Source organism: Nyctereutes procyonoides, unplaced genomic scaffold (assembly GCF_905146905.1).
Source record: "Nyctereutes procyonoides isolate TBG_1078 unplaced genomic scaffold, NYPRO_anot_genome, whole genome shotgun sequence".
Lineage (NCBI taxonomy): Eukaryota > Metazoa > Chordata > Mammalia > Carnivora > Canidae > Nyctereutes > Nyctereutes procyonoides.
The window spans coordinates 33,299,633-33,317,340 of NW_026575120.1; the positions used below are offsets into that span (position 1 = coordinate 33,299,633).

The 17,708-nt window shown below is 38.1% G+C and overlaps 1 protein-coding gene across 3 annotated transcripts in view; it reads right to left on the reverse strand.

The window, feature by feature from the left end:
- Positions 1–17,708, reverse strand: part of KDM7A (lysine demethylase 7A) — an 82,373-nt gene that overhangs the window by 6,679 nt on the left and 57,986 nt on the right. For all 3 annotated transcript variants that reach the window (XM_055334667.1, XM_055334664.1, XM_055334665.1), the window contains 9 exons: positions 16,811–16,900; positions 9,423–9,632; positions 7,832–7,956; positions 7,469–7,623; positions 5,938–6,035; positions 5,263–5,411; positions 4,919–5,127; positions 3,508–3,593; positions 402–675 (listed from right to left, as the gene is read on the reverse strand). In XM_055334667.1, coding sequence (XP_055190642.1) covers positions 402–675; positions 3,508–3,593; positions 4,919–5,127; positions 5,263–5,411; positions 5,938–6,035; positions 7,469–7,623; positions 7,832–7,956; positions 9,423–9,632; positions 16,811–16,900 — 1,396 coding nt within the window. The remainder of the gene's footprint in view (positions 1–401; positions 676–3,507; positions 3,594–4,918; positions 5,128–5,262; positions 5,412–5,937; positions 6,036–7,468; positions 7,624–7,831; positions 7,957–9,422; positions 9,633–16,810; positions 16,901–17,708) is intronic.

Below are 17,708 nucleotides of genomic sequence, written 5' to 3' on the forward strand. Positions count from 1 at the left end.
CTGCCCACAGCCTGACCCCTGCCTAGCACCTGAGCAGGAGCCCTGACCGAATCTGGCATCTAACTGTGCGTCAGCCACCAAACCGACTGCAGTTTCATAGAGCCCATGGACTGTTTCTACCCTGTACCATTGGCCACGCTATCTCCTTGACCTTCACTGTGGTCTAGCCTGTGTGGCTAACTAACCCCTTACCATCCTCGTCAGGATCCACCTCCTCTCCTCCAGGTTCCACCTGGGTACCCTGGTCTGTTTCCACACTCACCGCTGCATACTGCCACCACTGCGCCATCCAGTGTGCATCAGGGCACGCTGAGGGCAGAGACCACTGCGTCTAACTGAACTGCCACCGTCACCATCATACACGGTCAAAAACATACTCAGCCTACAAACGTGCACGTTACCTTTTGTTGCCTGGTTGCTGATAGGTGGTGGATTGGATGCAGGTCTCTTGGTGGGGTGAAGGGGCACTGAAAAGGAAGTTTCACCGACTGGCCTTTCTGGGCTTACGCTGCCATTATTTATCTGGCACACCCCTGAAATCAAGCTTGAATTCTGTGTATACTTTCCATTTTGCGGGCTTGAGCCACTGCTGTCCACAGAATTCCTACTTTGTACCTTCTGACTGATTTCTGATGAACTTTCCTTTTTGATGCATTTCTGGCCTCTACTTAGATCCTAGAAAAGGAAGGAAATAAGTAAAGCTGGGTTTTTAGAGTTCCTTTAAGATATGTGAGCTATTTAACCTCTCTATGCAATAGCAAGTCAAGAGAGAGAACAGACTACTGAACTTTGGTTTTCCTAACATATAGCAGCCACAGACGACTACACCTTCAGGGTGGTCATGTCATTCCCAAACCTAATAGCACAAAAGGATTCCATTATTAATTATTTTTTTAAGATTTATTTATTTATTTATTCATGAGAGAGAGAGAGAGAGAGGCAGAGACACAGGAGGAGGGAGAAGCAGGCTCCATGCTGGAAGCCCAAGGCAGGACTCAATCCCGGGACTCCAGGATCGCGCCCTGGGCCAAAGGCAGGTGCTAAACCGCTGAGCCACCCAGGGATCCCCAGGATTCCATTATTAAAGTGTGCATCATAACTTAAGTCTAGAAGAAAACATTTTTATTTACATATATATATGAATTTGGATATTTATATATAAATGTATATAATATATAACATTTTTTAAAATATTTATTTATGATAGTCAGAGAGAGAGAGAGAGATAGGCAGAGACACAGGCAAAGGGAGATGCAGGCTCCCCGCAGGAAGCCCAATGTGGGATTCGATCCCCAGACCAGGGAATCATGCCCTGAGCCAAAGGCAGACACTTAACCCCTGAGACACCCAGGGGTCCCACATATATTATTATAATATGGCATTCTGCATGTGCCATGACATGCACTATGGGAAGAACCTGTGGCTGGGACATGGACCTACCATTTCCTCAGCACATCACAGCTCCCATGTATCTGTCACAGTGTAATGCACCATTTTTTCTAGAATCTAACTTCTGTTAAGGTTCAACTCCACTGTATCTAAATTGTTTACCAAAAAAAAAGCACCTAGATGCTGAGCGCCAAGTCTGGTTTTTTTTCTCTAACAATTCTTTCTTCTGTTTATTTAAAAGATCACTGAATGAACCATTAGGAAACAACAATGCTACTTATGGGTAGGTCTTGAAACCTACCCAATGCTACTTATGGGTAGGTCTTGAAACCTTGAAACCAATAGAAGGGGCATGACCAGAATTAAAAAATAGAAAATACAGACTTGAACATACTGCAGATGTGAAGTTTCATGAAACTAGCTGTATGTGTGTGTGTGATGTAAAATTCCTGATTCTGTAATGGTCAAATAAGTATTTAAAACTGCATTAAATAGGGCAGCCCGGGTGGCTTGGCGGTTTAGCAAGGCATGGTCCTGGAGACCCAGGATCGAGTCCCACATTGGGCTCCCAGCATGGAGCCTGCTTCTCCCTCTGCCTGTGTCTCTGCTTCTCTCTCTCATGAATAAATTAATAAAATCTTCATTAAAAATAAATAAAACTTCATTAAACACAGACTTGCTTTAAATTAGTCTTACAAATATGCCTGAGTATGAGAAAGCAATTGTTATGATTTGACAGGCCTCTCTATAAAACCTCTCTGGGTTATAGGCAAAAGAAATATGATTTTCTCTAAGGTGATCTTGCTAATCATCTGTCCTCTACTTCTTTATTTTCAAAGACAAAAACAACAGCTAGATTTAAATAATAGCTTACTTTTTTAAAAGAGTTTATTTTTAATTAATCTCTACACTCAACGTGGGGCTCAAACTTATACCCTGAGATCAAGAGTGGCATGCTCTACCGACTGAGCCAGCCAGGGTCCCCAGTAGTAGCTTACTTTTAATACTGAATCCTATAATGCTAATTAAGTTGTAAACGTTATGATCGATGAAGCACTGTAAAATCATACACTGAATAAGTGAATTACTAATAGTTAAGGTATTCCTTCCTTGACCTTTGATTCTGGAGTATATTCTATTAAAAGGACTTACACTACAAAACTCTGCCTTAAAAAAATAACTTGGCTCTTTTGCTTATTGTAAAATGTCTAAGTATTTAGAAAATGTAGATAAGCCAAATGAAGAAAATAAAAACCATGCATGAAGGGGTGCCTGGGTGGCTCAGTTGATTAAGTGTCTGACTCTTGATCTTGGCCTGATCTAAAGTTGGTGAGTTCAAGCCCTGGCATTGAAGCCTACATCTCAGCATGTAGTCTACTTAAACACCTGTGATTCCACTACACACTGTATGCTTAGTGTTGGAAAAGTTAGGGGACTCGACTCTACAGTATATGAGAATTTTGATTCTTTCTATGGTTGTCATTTTCCAAAGCTTGTAGCAAAAGATCATATGGACTACTGGAAAGCTGTGGCTTCTCAAAAAGCTTTTGGGGCTCATTTTGTTTGGTATAACTATTAATATGCTGGGATCCCAAGACATCAAGTGTCTTCTCTTAGAGCAAAGGCTCTTAATCTGGAGTCAATGGATAGTCTGGGTAAGGGTTTCTCACAAACCATGAGAAAATGCATGCAAAGATCAGTATTTATGATGAATATTTTTCTTGTAAGAGAGTCAATAACTGCATCAAATTCTCAAATTTACTATCTAAAAATGTTTAAGAAACAATGTCAGAGATTAAAAAGAGATCTTCATGGTACTCCCTGCCCCCCCCCCCCTCCTAGCTAGACATAACCGAGAAGTGTTGGCTGCCAGGACCTTTTAGCTTTCCTTGAATCGACTATTCTTTTCCAGATCACATTCCTTCCATGACCCTTGCATTAGTTGTTACATCAGAATTCCTAAAAACAGATAGTTGTTCAAATTAAATGTGCATTTAATTGTAAATTATTTTTTAGCTTTCCAGATCCAATTACTGGTTGCAGCAAAAAAATAGAAAGCAAAAGCACAGTTAATGATGACCCTAAATCTCCTTTTGATGTTTCAAGCCTTGCATATACCTGAAGATGAAATCTGGAAGTTGTATCAAATTGTTTAATCCAGGAAGAACTCCTCAAGTCTTGATCTTCAGTCTTGACATGGTACCCTAAACAAAAGTTTTAATTAAATTATATCCACACAAACTTAATCATAACAAACAAAATTAACCTAATGTTTGAAACTGAAAGTACATTTAGATTGACGTTTTAGTAAAAAATGAGTTTACTCATATACTTTTCACCAGGCTGCTTTCCCTCTCAAAAACAAAGGAGTTATCAGCTCACAATCTAACATGTTAATTCTTTCAATTCTCTCAAAGACTGTCTTTATATGACAGGTTTTGTGCCAGATGCTGGAAGATCCAGAGTCAAATTTTATGGCCATCTGTTATAGATGGAAAAGCCAAATGCAATATACTCTCTCTAAAACGGGTATATTTTTCCATATAGAATAAAAGGCATATGTTTGCCTGAATCCTGCAGTATTTTCACAGAAGCCTTCTTTTCAAGGAACCAAAGAAATGACAGGGAGAGAGAAAGGTGTGGACAAACCCAGATCTGAATTTGAGATGTTCCATTACTGGTGCATTTTTAATTATTTAACCTCTCTAAGCGTCAGTTTCCTCTTATACAATAAGCCAAGATCTTGAGATCAGACAGCCCTGGGTTCCAATTCTAACACCAGTGGGTAAGAACAGCTATGCAAGTACGGGCAAGTTCAATTAGCTTTATTAAGTCTTCTTGCCTCTACTTGTAAAAGTCTTATTACATACACCAAAATGTGGTTTCAAGAATTAAGTGAAATGGATGTCAGGTTGCTGGCACACAATTCACACAACTGGGAAGTGAACACAATTTCTACAACAGGCATTTAGTTTTAAGGTGGTACCACTGGTACCATCTTTTCCCCCACCCTCCTCAGACTTTCAGGCAACAAGATTTCCCCCAAAGGTACACAGAACAAAACACTACATGGCATCACTGGTACTGTCACTGAGTCTTCGCTTTCCTAATATTTCTTTTTCAACTAAGAGAATGTCCTCACCCAGAAACAGATCAAAACTTGTTTTCCCTCCCACGAAAGAAAAGAGGGATTGATGGCTCAAGCCTAGCAGACCGTGTAAGACACCTCAACCTGCCTTCCACTCTGAATAGCTTATAAAAGAGCACTAACTGTCTTGCAAAAGCAGTGGTAAGATTATGCCAGTGAACACAATTCTCCAGCCACTAATTTACATTTTGACTTCTTATACTTGCATCTTATATTTGTCAACATTATGTATTTTCTGGCCAATATGCTTAATACCATTTCCAACTAAAGATGTGCAATTTATAGTTCTTACTCATAATCTCTAACCTCAACTAGATAATACAGCTATGAAGTTGGGGATCATATGTGACTTTTTAGAGACTGATAATTTATGTTTCTTACCACAGTCCACTGGTTTATCACAGCGATACACCTGTCTAGCCTCATGGTTACTGCTGTGGCAGCCGCCGGGACCCTGGAGAGAGTCTTTTTCACCACTGCAGTCTGTGCTTTGTCTTTGCCTCTGTAAACATGTGGAATAGTGCAACCCAGCCATAGACAGCATGCCCTGAATAGCTTCTTCCTCTGTGCTCGTAGAGGTAGGACATTCCCTAAAGAGAAGGTAAGCAAAAGGACATGAGCTTATTTCTTCTTTTGACATTTTCAGTAAAATATAAAATTAAAAAATGTTTTCATAGAGTTTATAATCACAATGTAATGAGACCACTAACCATCAGTAAGCCTACCTTTTAATTGGAATTTCACTTCTAGATGGCTTCTGGCCCTTCTGAAGGAAGTTCCTCATCACAGTAGAGTCCTCCTTGAAGTTTGATGTTATTTCTTGTTTTTTTTCATCACCTGAACTTTCAGACTCTTCAGTGGTAAAGTTATTTTTCTGAGATAATAAATAATTAAATGGAAGCAAATCGATATAAGAAATCTGAGTAAGTTTCTACTAACCAAAAACATTTTATCAGTCTAGGCAAAGTTAGAATCTTTAATTATCATGGAATTATTTCTGTATTTCCTGTGACAAAGTTTATTACAGTAATACAGTAATTACAGTACATAATTCCTTAGTTTAAAAAAAAAGGACAATATAGGTTTTCTTTAAAGTGAAATGAAATGTAATCTACGAGAAATACGAGAAACCTAAGAATAGCATCCATCCATCCCCCCTTTCTAAAACCAGAGACAAAAGCTATATTTAACAAATGTAAACAGTCACAGGGTGTGTGTGTGTGTGTGTGTGTGTGTGTATACGTAATTGCCATTACAGGGAAGACCTTGTGCCACAAAGGTCATGGAGACAGGCTTTGGGAAGAGCTGTCATTTCTTCCCCCTCCGCCCCCACAGGTGAAAGAAAGTAGATATTCATCTTTCCATTAGATAATGCACAAGTCACAAGGGTTTGGGCATACCAGTGCAGTGCAATCAGGTCCAGAGTCTTCTGAATCAGAAATATCAGAATATTCTGATGATCGATTCCTGAGTTCTGATTTCACACTTGGAAAAAACCCTGTGAGCAGGAAGAGAGTAAGAGAGACAGTCCGTGGAGGCTTACAAACAGAATGGCACCTGAGTCAGACCAATTTCCACACAGGCCTCGCCTGCCCCGGCTCCACCCTCCTGCACTGCTTTCATCTTCTTCCTTTCCTTCTTCCTCCAAACACTTTCTCCCTAATTGATCAAGATACAGACTGAAATGTACTCTTAAAATGTTTGTGGCATTTACTGAGCATGATGATACATTCCTCATTTGCGTGGAAATTTTCTCTTTCCAGAAAAAAAAACCTCCAACGCTAAAATTGGCTACAAGATACTTTTCCCTTTCTCTTTTGTATTGTTTCTCTCAACAGAAAACAAAAAGATAATTCCCTTAAACTTATAAAGCACTCAAGAAGATGGCGAATTCAACAAACTTAAAAACTAAGATTTACCACTGCCCTTCTCTCTCATGTGGCCCTGCCAAGTAACAACTGTTCAATAATTCCATCGATTAGCTGCCTTACCCTGGCATGTGAACACATGCAGAGTCACCAACTACAGCAACACCAAATTTATTTAGAATTAGCAAGAATAGAAGTATTCAACATGGATGAAATGTTCATTTTTCTTGTCAATCTATCAAAGTATTTAAGTACTTTTTAAAATAGAAGGGTATATGGAGGCCCTGAAAAATGCTAAGAAATTAAGACTTCACTCAAAGAAGAATAATCTAAAGGAAGAGGAGGTGTTATTTTTTGTCACATGGATGATAGCCAATTACTAACCAAGTAGAGGTCTTCCTGTCAACAGGCAACCAAACAGAACACCACATGGATTACTCGTAGCTTCAGAGAGCTAATTCTGTATGTCTCCTAATTCTGACAACCATATATACATGTTAGCTAAAATTATATAAGAAACTGTATTAAACTTGTGACTATTTTAGTATTTGGAATAGAGGCCCATGAAATGCACAGGCTTTCATGTGACTCTTGTAAAAATCTGTCACCCAACTGACTAGCACATACCCTCCCTTGTCACTAAAAACGTCTTCCATGGTCACTACACCTCACTTGGCATTTGCATTCACATTTTCCTGACGGATAAACTACTCAGAAATACTTCAGATTTCTCTAGAGTATTAGGGACATGATAATTTTCAATCCTACTACAAACTTAAAATTTTTAAATTAGCAAGTGACTTTACATATTATCACATAGGTAATAAGTAGACCTTTTAAACAACCATTAAAACGAACATACTGGGGGCACCTGAGTAGCTCAGTCAGTTAAGCATCTGCCTTCGGCTCAGGTTATGATCTCGGGGCCCTGGGATGGAGCCCCGCATCGGGATCCCTGCTCAGAGGAGTCTGTTTCTCCCCTCTGCCCCTCACCCTGCTCATGCTCTCTCTCTCTCTTGCTCTCAAATAAATAAATAAAATCTTTTAAAAAAATAAAACATACTGTTAAGTGGTTTTTGAGACTCTTCATTCTCCACTCCCTCTATTCCTGAACTCTCTTCCATCTTCATTTTCGCCTTCTTTGTCCTTCTCTTGTCCTCCTCATTTTCACTATCTGCTGTATAAAGACTTGGATCTGCGAAGGGGTGTCTCTCATCTCTGCACATAGAGGAGAAAAGAATCAAGTCACAAAACAGTCTGACACTGCAGCCACATAGTATATCCTCCCCCTTCATCTCCAGTTGGAGTGGAGAACTGAGACACTCCATATCTGAGTCAGATGTGCACTAGTGGGTACAGGGACTAAACGAACAGAGGGAATCCACTGAAAACTCATCTGTGTGACGCTCTGATCTACTTGACGTACTTAATGATCCTTCCATTTGTCAGCAGTAACCGTAGATCATTGTCTTTTGCCCTCCATTCAGGTACCGTGGAAGATGGCTGGAGATGTTTGTTAAATTTTCCATTCAGTTTAGAGCTCAAGATGTCCTTAAAGTATAAAAACAGAACTTAACTTAATGTCTGCCCTCGGATATACCTGCCTGACCAAAGGAACACAGTACACCACCACCTTCCACCTCGGCCCTACATCCCAACCGTGCAGTGTGCAGCACTAACACTAACTGGTTCCTAAAACCAAAGCATGAATACATACAGTTCATCTTCCTGTAGGGCCACTAACAATAAAACACATTCTATAAAGCGGAATGTAAAATTTACATAAAGTGAATGCAAAGACATTTCACTCTTGCAGAAAGCTCAAAAACTGGAGAAGCAGTGCCTTCATGTGTTTTAATTATCTTTTCCTTGCTCCTGGGGGCGCTAGTTGCTGGGTCCTGCCCAGTCATCCTATCCTTGACCTAATCCCCAGTTTCCCAGGGAGGCACTGTCAGCAACTTACAGATCACTACCCTGCTATCGCTGGGGACAAAGGCCACCATGGGGCATAAAAGTGCAATGACAGCGGTTTTTTAATAAAGAGTATTTTCTTTTTGTGGTAATTTTTTTCTTTCATAATAAATAGAAACTTTCATAACAAGCTAAATCTTCTCCCAGATGGCTATGGGTTAAAGAGGTTCAGAACAACAAAAGCTTAAAACAGTATCAATACAATTATATAAGATGTAAAATGTTTATAAGTTATAATTTCTAAAGAACTTCAAATCTTTTAATTCAGAAATAGTTCTATCTTATTCATTTTAAATTATTCCTGTTCTTAAGATGTAAAATGATGGATGACTCACCATAAACTCACTACCATGTTTTACAAAGGCCCCCTCCCTCTTGTCCATTAAGCCAGCATTTCCCAAACTTGAACGGGTTTATTCCAACAGTCTCCTGGTCCAATAGTTTCTCATGCTGGTACTACTCTCTCAGGAGTAGGCTTTCTGCACTTGCTCTTCACTCTGTTTCCTCAAATCTTTGTATCCACTTGACTTCTTCCAGTATTTGTCAGCTCAAACCTGAGAGGTTCTCTGATGAGGGTAGGTGGGGAGCTAAAGTAGCCATCCACACCCCAGCCCTTTTATTTAAACTCCCTATACTCTTCCAGCTTCCTTCATAGTACTTATGACCTGAAATTATATTATTTTAGTATATATCTCATCTCCCATTCTTCCAACTGGAGCTAGGATGGAAGCTACACAATGGCAGAGACCAGTTTTGCTCACTCTGGTATCTTCCCCAGAGCCTAGAAGAGCATAGGGTATTTGGTAAACACTCAATAAACATGTCTACCAAAAAAAAAAAAAAAAATGAGATCTACTCAGCTTACTACACTGATGCCTAGAAAGCTGAAACACATTCCCTGTCACAGACATCAGTACTGTTGGCCCCTACAATACGAGGCAAAGATTAGAAAACAAACATCACCAGACTATTCTTTTTATTATCCCTTTAAAGAACTTTCAGGAACAGCCAACTCCTTTTCTGTAATCATGAAACATAATACTTGCCTCTTCCCATGGACACATCTCTAACCTTCTGAGGACCTCCCTTGTATGGAGCTCTAGGATGTCTAGGTTAGAAGGAGTTCGGACACTATGATCTCGAAGTTTCCTCATCTTTCTTCGGGAATGGTACGGGGAAGTTGCTTCATTTGAGGATCGTGAAACTGGACACACAGTAGGAATTCCCTGAGATTTAACTGGTTTGCCATTTTCCTCCTTTAAGAATTAAATTCAGAGTGTTTTTATGACAAGGCCACATATATATCTGACTAAATAAGCAGCCATAAAAATATTTTAAAACAAAAACCATATAAATAACAAAGACCAAATTGTAACACTCATAAGATTCAACATAAGCTTTACTGAGACCTTTAATCCCTTCTCTCCCCCACGAAATATACTGTGCACCTATTTCTTCTTTGATTTTAAATATCATTGTAAAAGCTGGGTAGTGTTCCACTATACAGATAGAGCATAATTTACTGACCTAATACTGGTAGTTATTAGAGGCTGCTTCCAGTTCTTTCCTATGATGAAGATTCTTTTACATATATATTTGCATAAATCAGTAACTGCTTTTTAAATCAAAGTCACCAGTCTATGCAGTTTTAAAAATTAACTCTATAAATGTATCACGAAAAGCAGCAGTCTACTCTCCCCCATCCCTGATTCCCATTCTCCAGGAGCAACTACTTGAAGGTTCTTTTTATTGTGATATATACATAATTTTATGGCACGTACATAACTTACCATTTTAACATTTTTAAGTGTACAGTACAGTGGCATTAAGGACATTTCACACTGTTGTGCAACCACATACCACCATCCACCTTTAGAAATCTGTAATCTTCCTAAACTTAAACTCTGTGCCCATTACCCAATAACTCCCATTCCTCCTTAACCACCAGCCCCTGGCAACCACCTTCTACGTTCTCTATGCATTTAACTCTTCTAGGAGCTTAATATAAGGGGAACCACACAACAGTTGTACCTTTGTGACTGGCTTATTTCACTTAACACAGTATCTTAAATTTTCATCCATGTTGTAGTATAGGTCAGAATTTCCTTTTTTCAGGCTGAATAATATTCCATTGTACATATATTATGTGTGTACTACTTTTTTGTTCACTCATTCCTCCATTATGGACAATTGGGCTGCCTCCACCTTTTGGCTGCTGTAAATGCTGTTGCTATGAACACCTGTGAAAACCCTACTTTCAGTCCCGTTGGGTATATTCACAGCACTTGCAACTCTTGTAGCTGTTTTTGTTATTGGTGGTGTTATTTGTTCAGTTATTTGCCTCTAAATTTCTAATAAAATGTTTTAACTGTTAGTTCTTGGTTTTCAGTTTTTTTTTTTTTAAGATTTTATTTTTTAAGTAATGTCTATACCCAATGTGGGGCTCCAACCCACAACCCTCAGATCAGGAGTCTCATGCTCTACTGACTGAGCCTGCCAAGCACCCTTTCAGCTTTAGAGGTTAATGAATTCCTACTATGCAAGATGAAGTCTCAGTCTTTTCACACTTTTCCTAAGTGTACACATTTTTCCTGTCCTTCAGTAAGTTGACCTCAGTAAAAACTATTTATAATCCAGTGCCACAAAATGTATTACTGTATTTTTCTTTTATATCCTTTGATTTTCCCTTAAATTTATAATTGTCTCACTCTCTATCTGCTTTGTTTTCTATGTATTTATCACTAGTTGATCCCAAATTCTTCACTGGAAGAATGCAAACATTCAAACACATTAGGTAATCTACCAATTTTATACTTTTCTTTGGAGACATCCCTTCGAGGCAGGAATGCCAGCTGAAGTACAAGATGCCCAGCTAAATCTTTATTTCAGATAAACAACAAATATGGAGCCCTTCATTCGCCTGTTCTATCCTGGACTTCTAATTTCCAAGAACCCCTTTTCTTTCTGGGCCTGCACAGGTCATCAAAAACCTTTCTTGCCCTGCTTTCACTCTACCATTTAAAAACGCAACCTCCACCACCATCTCTGGCTGTCACTCCCCATCTTTTCCTCCTTCTGTATTGTTCTTCATAGCACTTGTCAATTACAGACACATTAAAATATTTATGGCTAGCCTCTTCCTTCTCAGCTCCATGAGGGCGGGGCCTTTGTTTTCTTCACTGCTCTCTGCCCACCTGGGTAATCCAGATTTGTTGCAAGAATTTCAGAGCTTTTTTTCTAGTTCATTTCCTCTCTTTTGGAATAGCACTCCCTCTAAGAATTTCTTGAGAAAAAAAAAAAAAAAAGAATTTCTTGAGAAGGAGTACATGGGAAGTAAATTTTTTGAGATGTTGCCTCTTTCATATTTTAAGATTTTATTTATTTACTTGAGACAGGGAGCACAGAGGGGAGGGGCTGTGGGAGAGGGAGAAGCAGACTCCCACTGAGCAGGGAGCCCAATTTGGGGCTCCATCCCAGGACCCTAAGATCATGAACTGAGCTGAAGGCAGCCTCTTAACCAACTGGACCACCCAGGCACCCCCACCCCCGACATCTGTATTTCACCATATTTAATTTATAGGTGGCTAAATATAAACTTTTGTAATCTGATATCCCTCCTACTACCCTCTTCCCCCAGAATGTTAAAGACTTTGCTTTAGTGTCTTCTAGTTTACAATGTCATTGTTAAGAAATCTAGTATTATTCTGATTCCTGATGCTCTGTATACCACTCATGCTTGCATAATGCCTTTTAGGATATATTCTGTTACATGTATTCTAAAATGTAACCACTATGTACCTGGGCATAGGTCTTTTCTCACCCACAGTACTGGGCATTCTATAGGGTTCTCCATCTGGGAAGATGTGTCCTTGAATTCTAAAACATTTTCTTTATTCCTCTGATAATCTTCTCTTTGTTTTCTATGTTATCTCTTTCTGGACCTCCTATTATTTTCATAGTGACTATGTAAAATGACCTTCGAATTTTTCTGTCCTATCTTGGTCTTTTTTTTTTTTTAAACTTTATGGGAGAGTTTCCCAATTTTATATTCTAACGATTTTACGAAATATTGTTTCTATTATACTTCTAATTTCTAAGAACCCCTTTTCCTTCTTTTTTGAATGTTCCTTTGTTATAGCTGCCTGTTCTTTTTTCATGGAGGCAATATTTATGTACTCTTTTCTCTTGATATCAATTATATTTGGGTTTTAGTCTAAAGAGCTTATTTATTTCCTTCAAATATTTTCCTTCTTTATTTTCGGTCTTTGTCTTCAAAATTCTTCTTGGCTTTCTATGCATTTTATTTTTTTTAAAAGATTTTATTTATTCATTCATGAGAGACACAGAGAGAAATAGAGGCAGAGACACAGGCAGAGGGAGAAGCAGGCTCCATGCAGGGAACCTGACATGGGACTCAATCCCAGGTCCCCAGGATCATGCCCTGGGCCGAAGGCGGCACTAAATCGCTGAGCCACTCGGGCTGCCCTCTCCATACATTTTATTTTTATTTTATTTTTTTAAAGACTTTATTTATTTATTCATAGAGACACAGAGAAAGAGAGAGAGGCAGACACACAGGCAGAGGGAGAAGCAGGCTCCATGGCGCTAAACCACTGAGCCATCCGGGCTGCACTCTCCATGCATTTTAAAAGAAAAAGCATTAAAAAGCTAAATGGTGTCAAGACACAGTAGTACTAGATAAACATATGGGAGGAAAATAATGCCTGAAATTTACCTTATGCTATACACAGAAATTCAAGATTAGCTATTTATCCAAATGTAAAAGTTTACAGGAAAAAACAACAAAAAAAGTACCTTCAACCCCTGGGGTGGGCAAAGGTTTCTTAGGGAGGTCACTAAAAAATACTAACTATAAGCAAGAAAACTAATTTACAAATTGGACTTCTTCAAAATTAAATATTTCTGCTCATAAAAAGACACCATTAAGATAATGAAAAGGCAAGCCATAGACTGAGTAAATATTCACTATATTCAGTAAATATTCACTATAATGCATGCGTGCATACCAAACAACAAAGAACTTGTGTCCAAGATACATAATGAACTCCTACAAATTAATAAAAACAACATAATTTCTTAAACGGGCAAAAATTTCAAACGGGTACCTCATAAGAAAAGATATACAAATAGCCACACACAAGAAAAGGTGCTCAACATCATTAGTCTTCTGGAAAAAGCAAATTAACAATACAATGAAATAGTATTTCATACTCTCTAGAAAAGCAAAAATTAAAAGACGGAAAACACCAAACACAAGCAAGAATACACGACGACTACAATTCCTACAAAGTACTGCTGACGGTGGCACAACCACTTCGGAAAATAGATTCTTACAGAGTGGAAATTCAGTTACCATATGACTTGAAAACTCTATTCCAAAGGTACTTATTATCCCCTAAAAATGAAACCCCATGTTTACCACAAGACATAGACTGTTTATAACAGTTTTATTCATACCAGCCACATCTGTATATGACCCAAATATCCATCAACCGAAGAATGGAAAACACATCATGGTAATTCATTCAATGGAATACCATTCAGCAACAACAACAACAACAAAGAACTACTGGCAGATGCAACAACATGGATGAATCTCAAAAGCATTATGTTGAAAGAAGCCAGACACAAAAATAGGATATACTGTAAGACTGCCTTTATTTGAAATTCAAAAACAGGCAAACTAATCTACGATGAGAGCCACTGAGGTCTGAATGGTGGTAGCTCACGGTAGTAAGATTGACTACAAGGGGGAGAAAAGACTTTCTGGGTGACAGGAGTGATTTATAGGTCTCAACTGCACTATTGGTTACACAGTTTTGTCAAAACTCAAATTGTCCTTTTATGATCTCTGCATTTCACTCAATGTAAAAAGAAAAAAGCTAATTGGGAGCTCTGTGTGAACAGGGCTTTGCAACTGGTGGGTTTCACTGTAGGAAGCTGCCTGCATTGTTCCATCGGAAGGGTACAGTCACTATGAGTAGATCTTCTATACTGGGAGGTATAGGCCAGGTGCCAGTGTTTGGAGAGTCAAGTGGAAAAAGAATCATTCACTATGTAGACTGTCACCTTAACCCTCTTGTTTTCAGTATGGTACTTGTTTTGATGTCTCTCAGCTGGGTTCAGTGTCTCAAAGTCCAATCTCAAGTTCAACCTCTCAAACACCTAAACATCAAATTTTCTGCATGTGTTAAGATAGGGATTTGGAGATCAATTCATTTCTTAAACAGAACTGTTACCAATCCGACCTCTCCTCTTATATTCAGAGGGTCCTAACATCCCTAATTCCTGAGCTTTTTGTAGGTTCTCCTGTATAAGGAAGACCTATCTCTGGGCCTCTCTCTGCATGCCAAGTTGGTGACCATTTGTACATTTGCCTTCCAGCTTCCAAAACTGTGCTAGACTTCATCTGTGTTATTCTGTTTTCAGGAATATCTTTTTTATTCTTTTACTATCATTTTAGTTCCAAGAGGTGAGAGCAGTAAGCAGGTATGGTCAATCCACCAAATATTTTTTTTAAAGATTTGTATTTATTTATTTATTTGAGAGAGAGAGACAGAGAGACAGAGAGAGACAGAGACAGAGGGAGAAGTAGGTTCCATGCAGGGAGCCTGATGCGGAACTCGATCCCGGGACTCCAGGACCATGCCCTGGGCCAAAGGCAGGTGCTAAACCGCTGAGCCACCCAGGGATCCCCCAATCTACCAAATTTAATTAGAATCTTATTTTATTAATGGGAAAATGCCCAATTAAAGGATATGCCATTTAGAAAGCACAAACTAATATATACCTGCTAACCAGCAGGACAAGAATATAGAATTTTATCTCTGCCAATTAGATAAAGGATCATATGAAATCAGAAATCATCTGGCAGAATGTGGCTGAATACTTTTTCATACACTGAGAACATTTTCATATTTTTATATGTTTGGCATTTCTACTTCTTTAATGATATACCGGTTTATTTTCTTTGCACATTTTTCTACAGCCATTTTGCTGCCTTCTGTACTACCAACCCTCCAATTTAAAAAAAACAACAACACTTTGTTGGCTATTTTTACTCAATTATTCTTACAGGTATATCTTACCATTTTCAATTTAAATATTAACTTGGAATTAACATATTTCAGAAATGACATTTATTCAACTATTGTTTCATTTTCCTTAGTAAAGATTTATAGTTTTTTCATATAGTTCCAGACCTTTCTTATTGAGTATATTCTTAGTTTTGGTTATCACATATGAGATTTATATATTTATACATATACATATATTTAAGATTATATCTGTGACTTTTCATTTAAAAATAAAATCTACTTATATGGGGGATCCCTGGGTGGCTCAGCGGTTTAGAGCCTGCCTTTGGCCCAGGGCGTGATCTTGGAGTCCCAGGATCAAGTCCCACAACAGGCTCCCTGCATGGGGCCTGCTTCTCCCTCTGCCTGTGTCTCTGCCTCTCTCTCTCTCTCTCTGTGTGTGTCTCTCATGAATAAATAAATAAAATCTTTTGAAAAATAAAAATAAATAAAAATCTACTTCTATGCAATTACTACCACTCTTTAAAATTAGGAACTATTAAAAAAAATAGGAACTATTTTTCTACCGTATCTTAACACATTGAGGATTATATAAAATATTCTATCCAAGGACATTAAACACAGCATTTCATTATTTCTTTGATGTACACCTCTATCTATTCTCTAAACACAGCCCTTATCTAAACTATGAAACTACCAGTTAACTTCCACTCTTCCACTTAATTTCCTTTCAGTTCAAGCTAGACACTAACAGAAGCACCTTCCTGAAGAATTACTTTAATTAAAATCCTTTCTTTAATACCCAGAATAGTTCCTAATTAATAAATTAAAACACCTAAATCTCAGATTTTATGCGATTTTGTCAAAGGGCATTTACCCAACCCAAAGGGCATTACCCAAGTTGTTCTACTACTTCAGTCAAGGGGGTCTCCTTGGCCTCACACCACTAAGAGCATCCCTCTTTTAATTTTTTTTAGCATTCCATCTTTCCAAACACCCTTCACCTGGCTCTACTCACCCACCACCTCACATTTTCTCTCCCCCTCTAATTACTTAACAGGTATTCATCTCTGCAGAGCAGAAATAAATGGGATCTGCAATTTTGTGTATGCTGTGTTTCTTATTCTTGGAGTAAGCTGAAGAAATAAGTAACTAGTAACTGCTTCCTTATTACTTCATTAGGATACAATACTCTAAATTTCTCCATAGTACTTTGGAAGCTTGAAAACCTAAGGCTCCTTCCAAGACGCAGCTCACTCTATATCATCTTAAGAGTCATAGTAAGGGCTCTCAAATGTATGTAATGGGATGGCAGATTTATTTGCTTCTTGAAGTAGACAGTAACCAAGCATTCAGATGATAGTTTCCACTCTTACCTCTATTGCTCGAATTACTTTTGAAAGTTCTTTAATAAGATGTCCAGGTCTGACATTGTCTGGGATCTCAAAGGCATGTTCAGATACAAGCTGTATGTGGATTAACAAAGATAAAAGTTATTTACACTATAGTAGGTAAAAAACAATCTACTAAACAAATTTTGGATTCTCTAGATTTTATAGACATAACAAAATACAGTAAGCCAGGTCGCAGAGTTCATGTAGTTGGTACAATACTCTTTAAGGAGATCCTTATTAACTTATAAAATCCTCTTAGCTTTAATGGACTCTCAGTGAATTTTGCTTTATACCGAGAAATAACCCTGTACTCTATCCCTCAAAGCCTACTGTAATTCTTACTACTATAATTAGTAAAGTAACTAATTAAGTCCAACATTTAATCCATCATACATAAGGATTTGTAAGTGGAAACACAGGCACTAAAATGATCCTATTTCCTATGGGAGGTCTAATTTGAGTAAATTTTTGTAAACTTTTTTTCTTTTACTAGGCAAAAGATCCTATCATAGGACAGAGGCATCAGTGAGTTACCATATCTATCCAACTGCAAACTACTGTCATTATTCCTTATATCTATTTCTAAATATTAACTTTGGTATTGAAGAACATTTTAATTATTTTTAGACACATTCAATATACTAGTTTTTACTTTTGCTTTACATATTCTCCTCAGGTTTAGCATGATTTGTAAAAACAAACTAGTAACAACAGTAAGTGCTAACCATGTGCCAGTGAAGATTCTGTACTGGTAAGCACTTTACGAGTATTAATTTATTAATCCTTTCAACAACACTATGACAGAGATACTACTACTATTCTCATTTTATAGTTGAGGGAATGAAAGCACAAAGGTTCACTAGTTTATTAGTAGCATAGC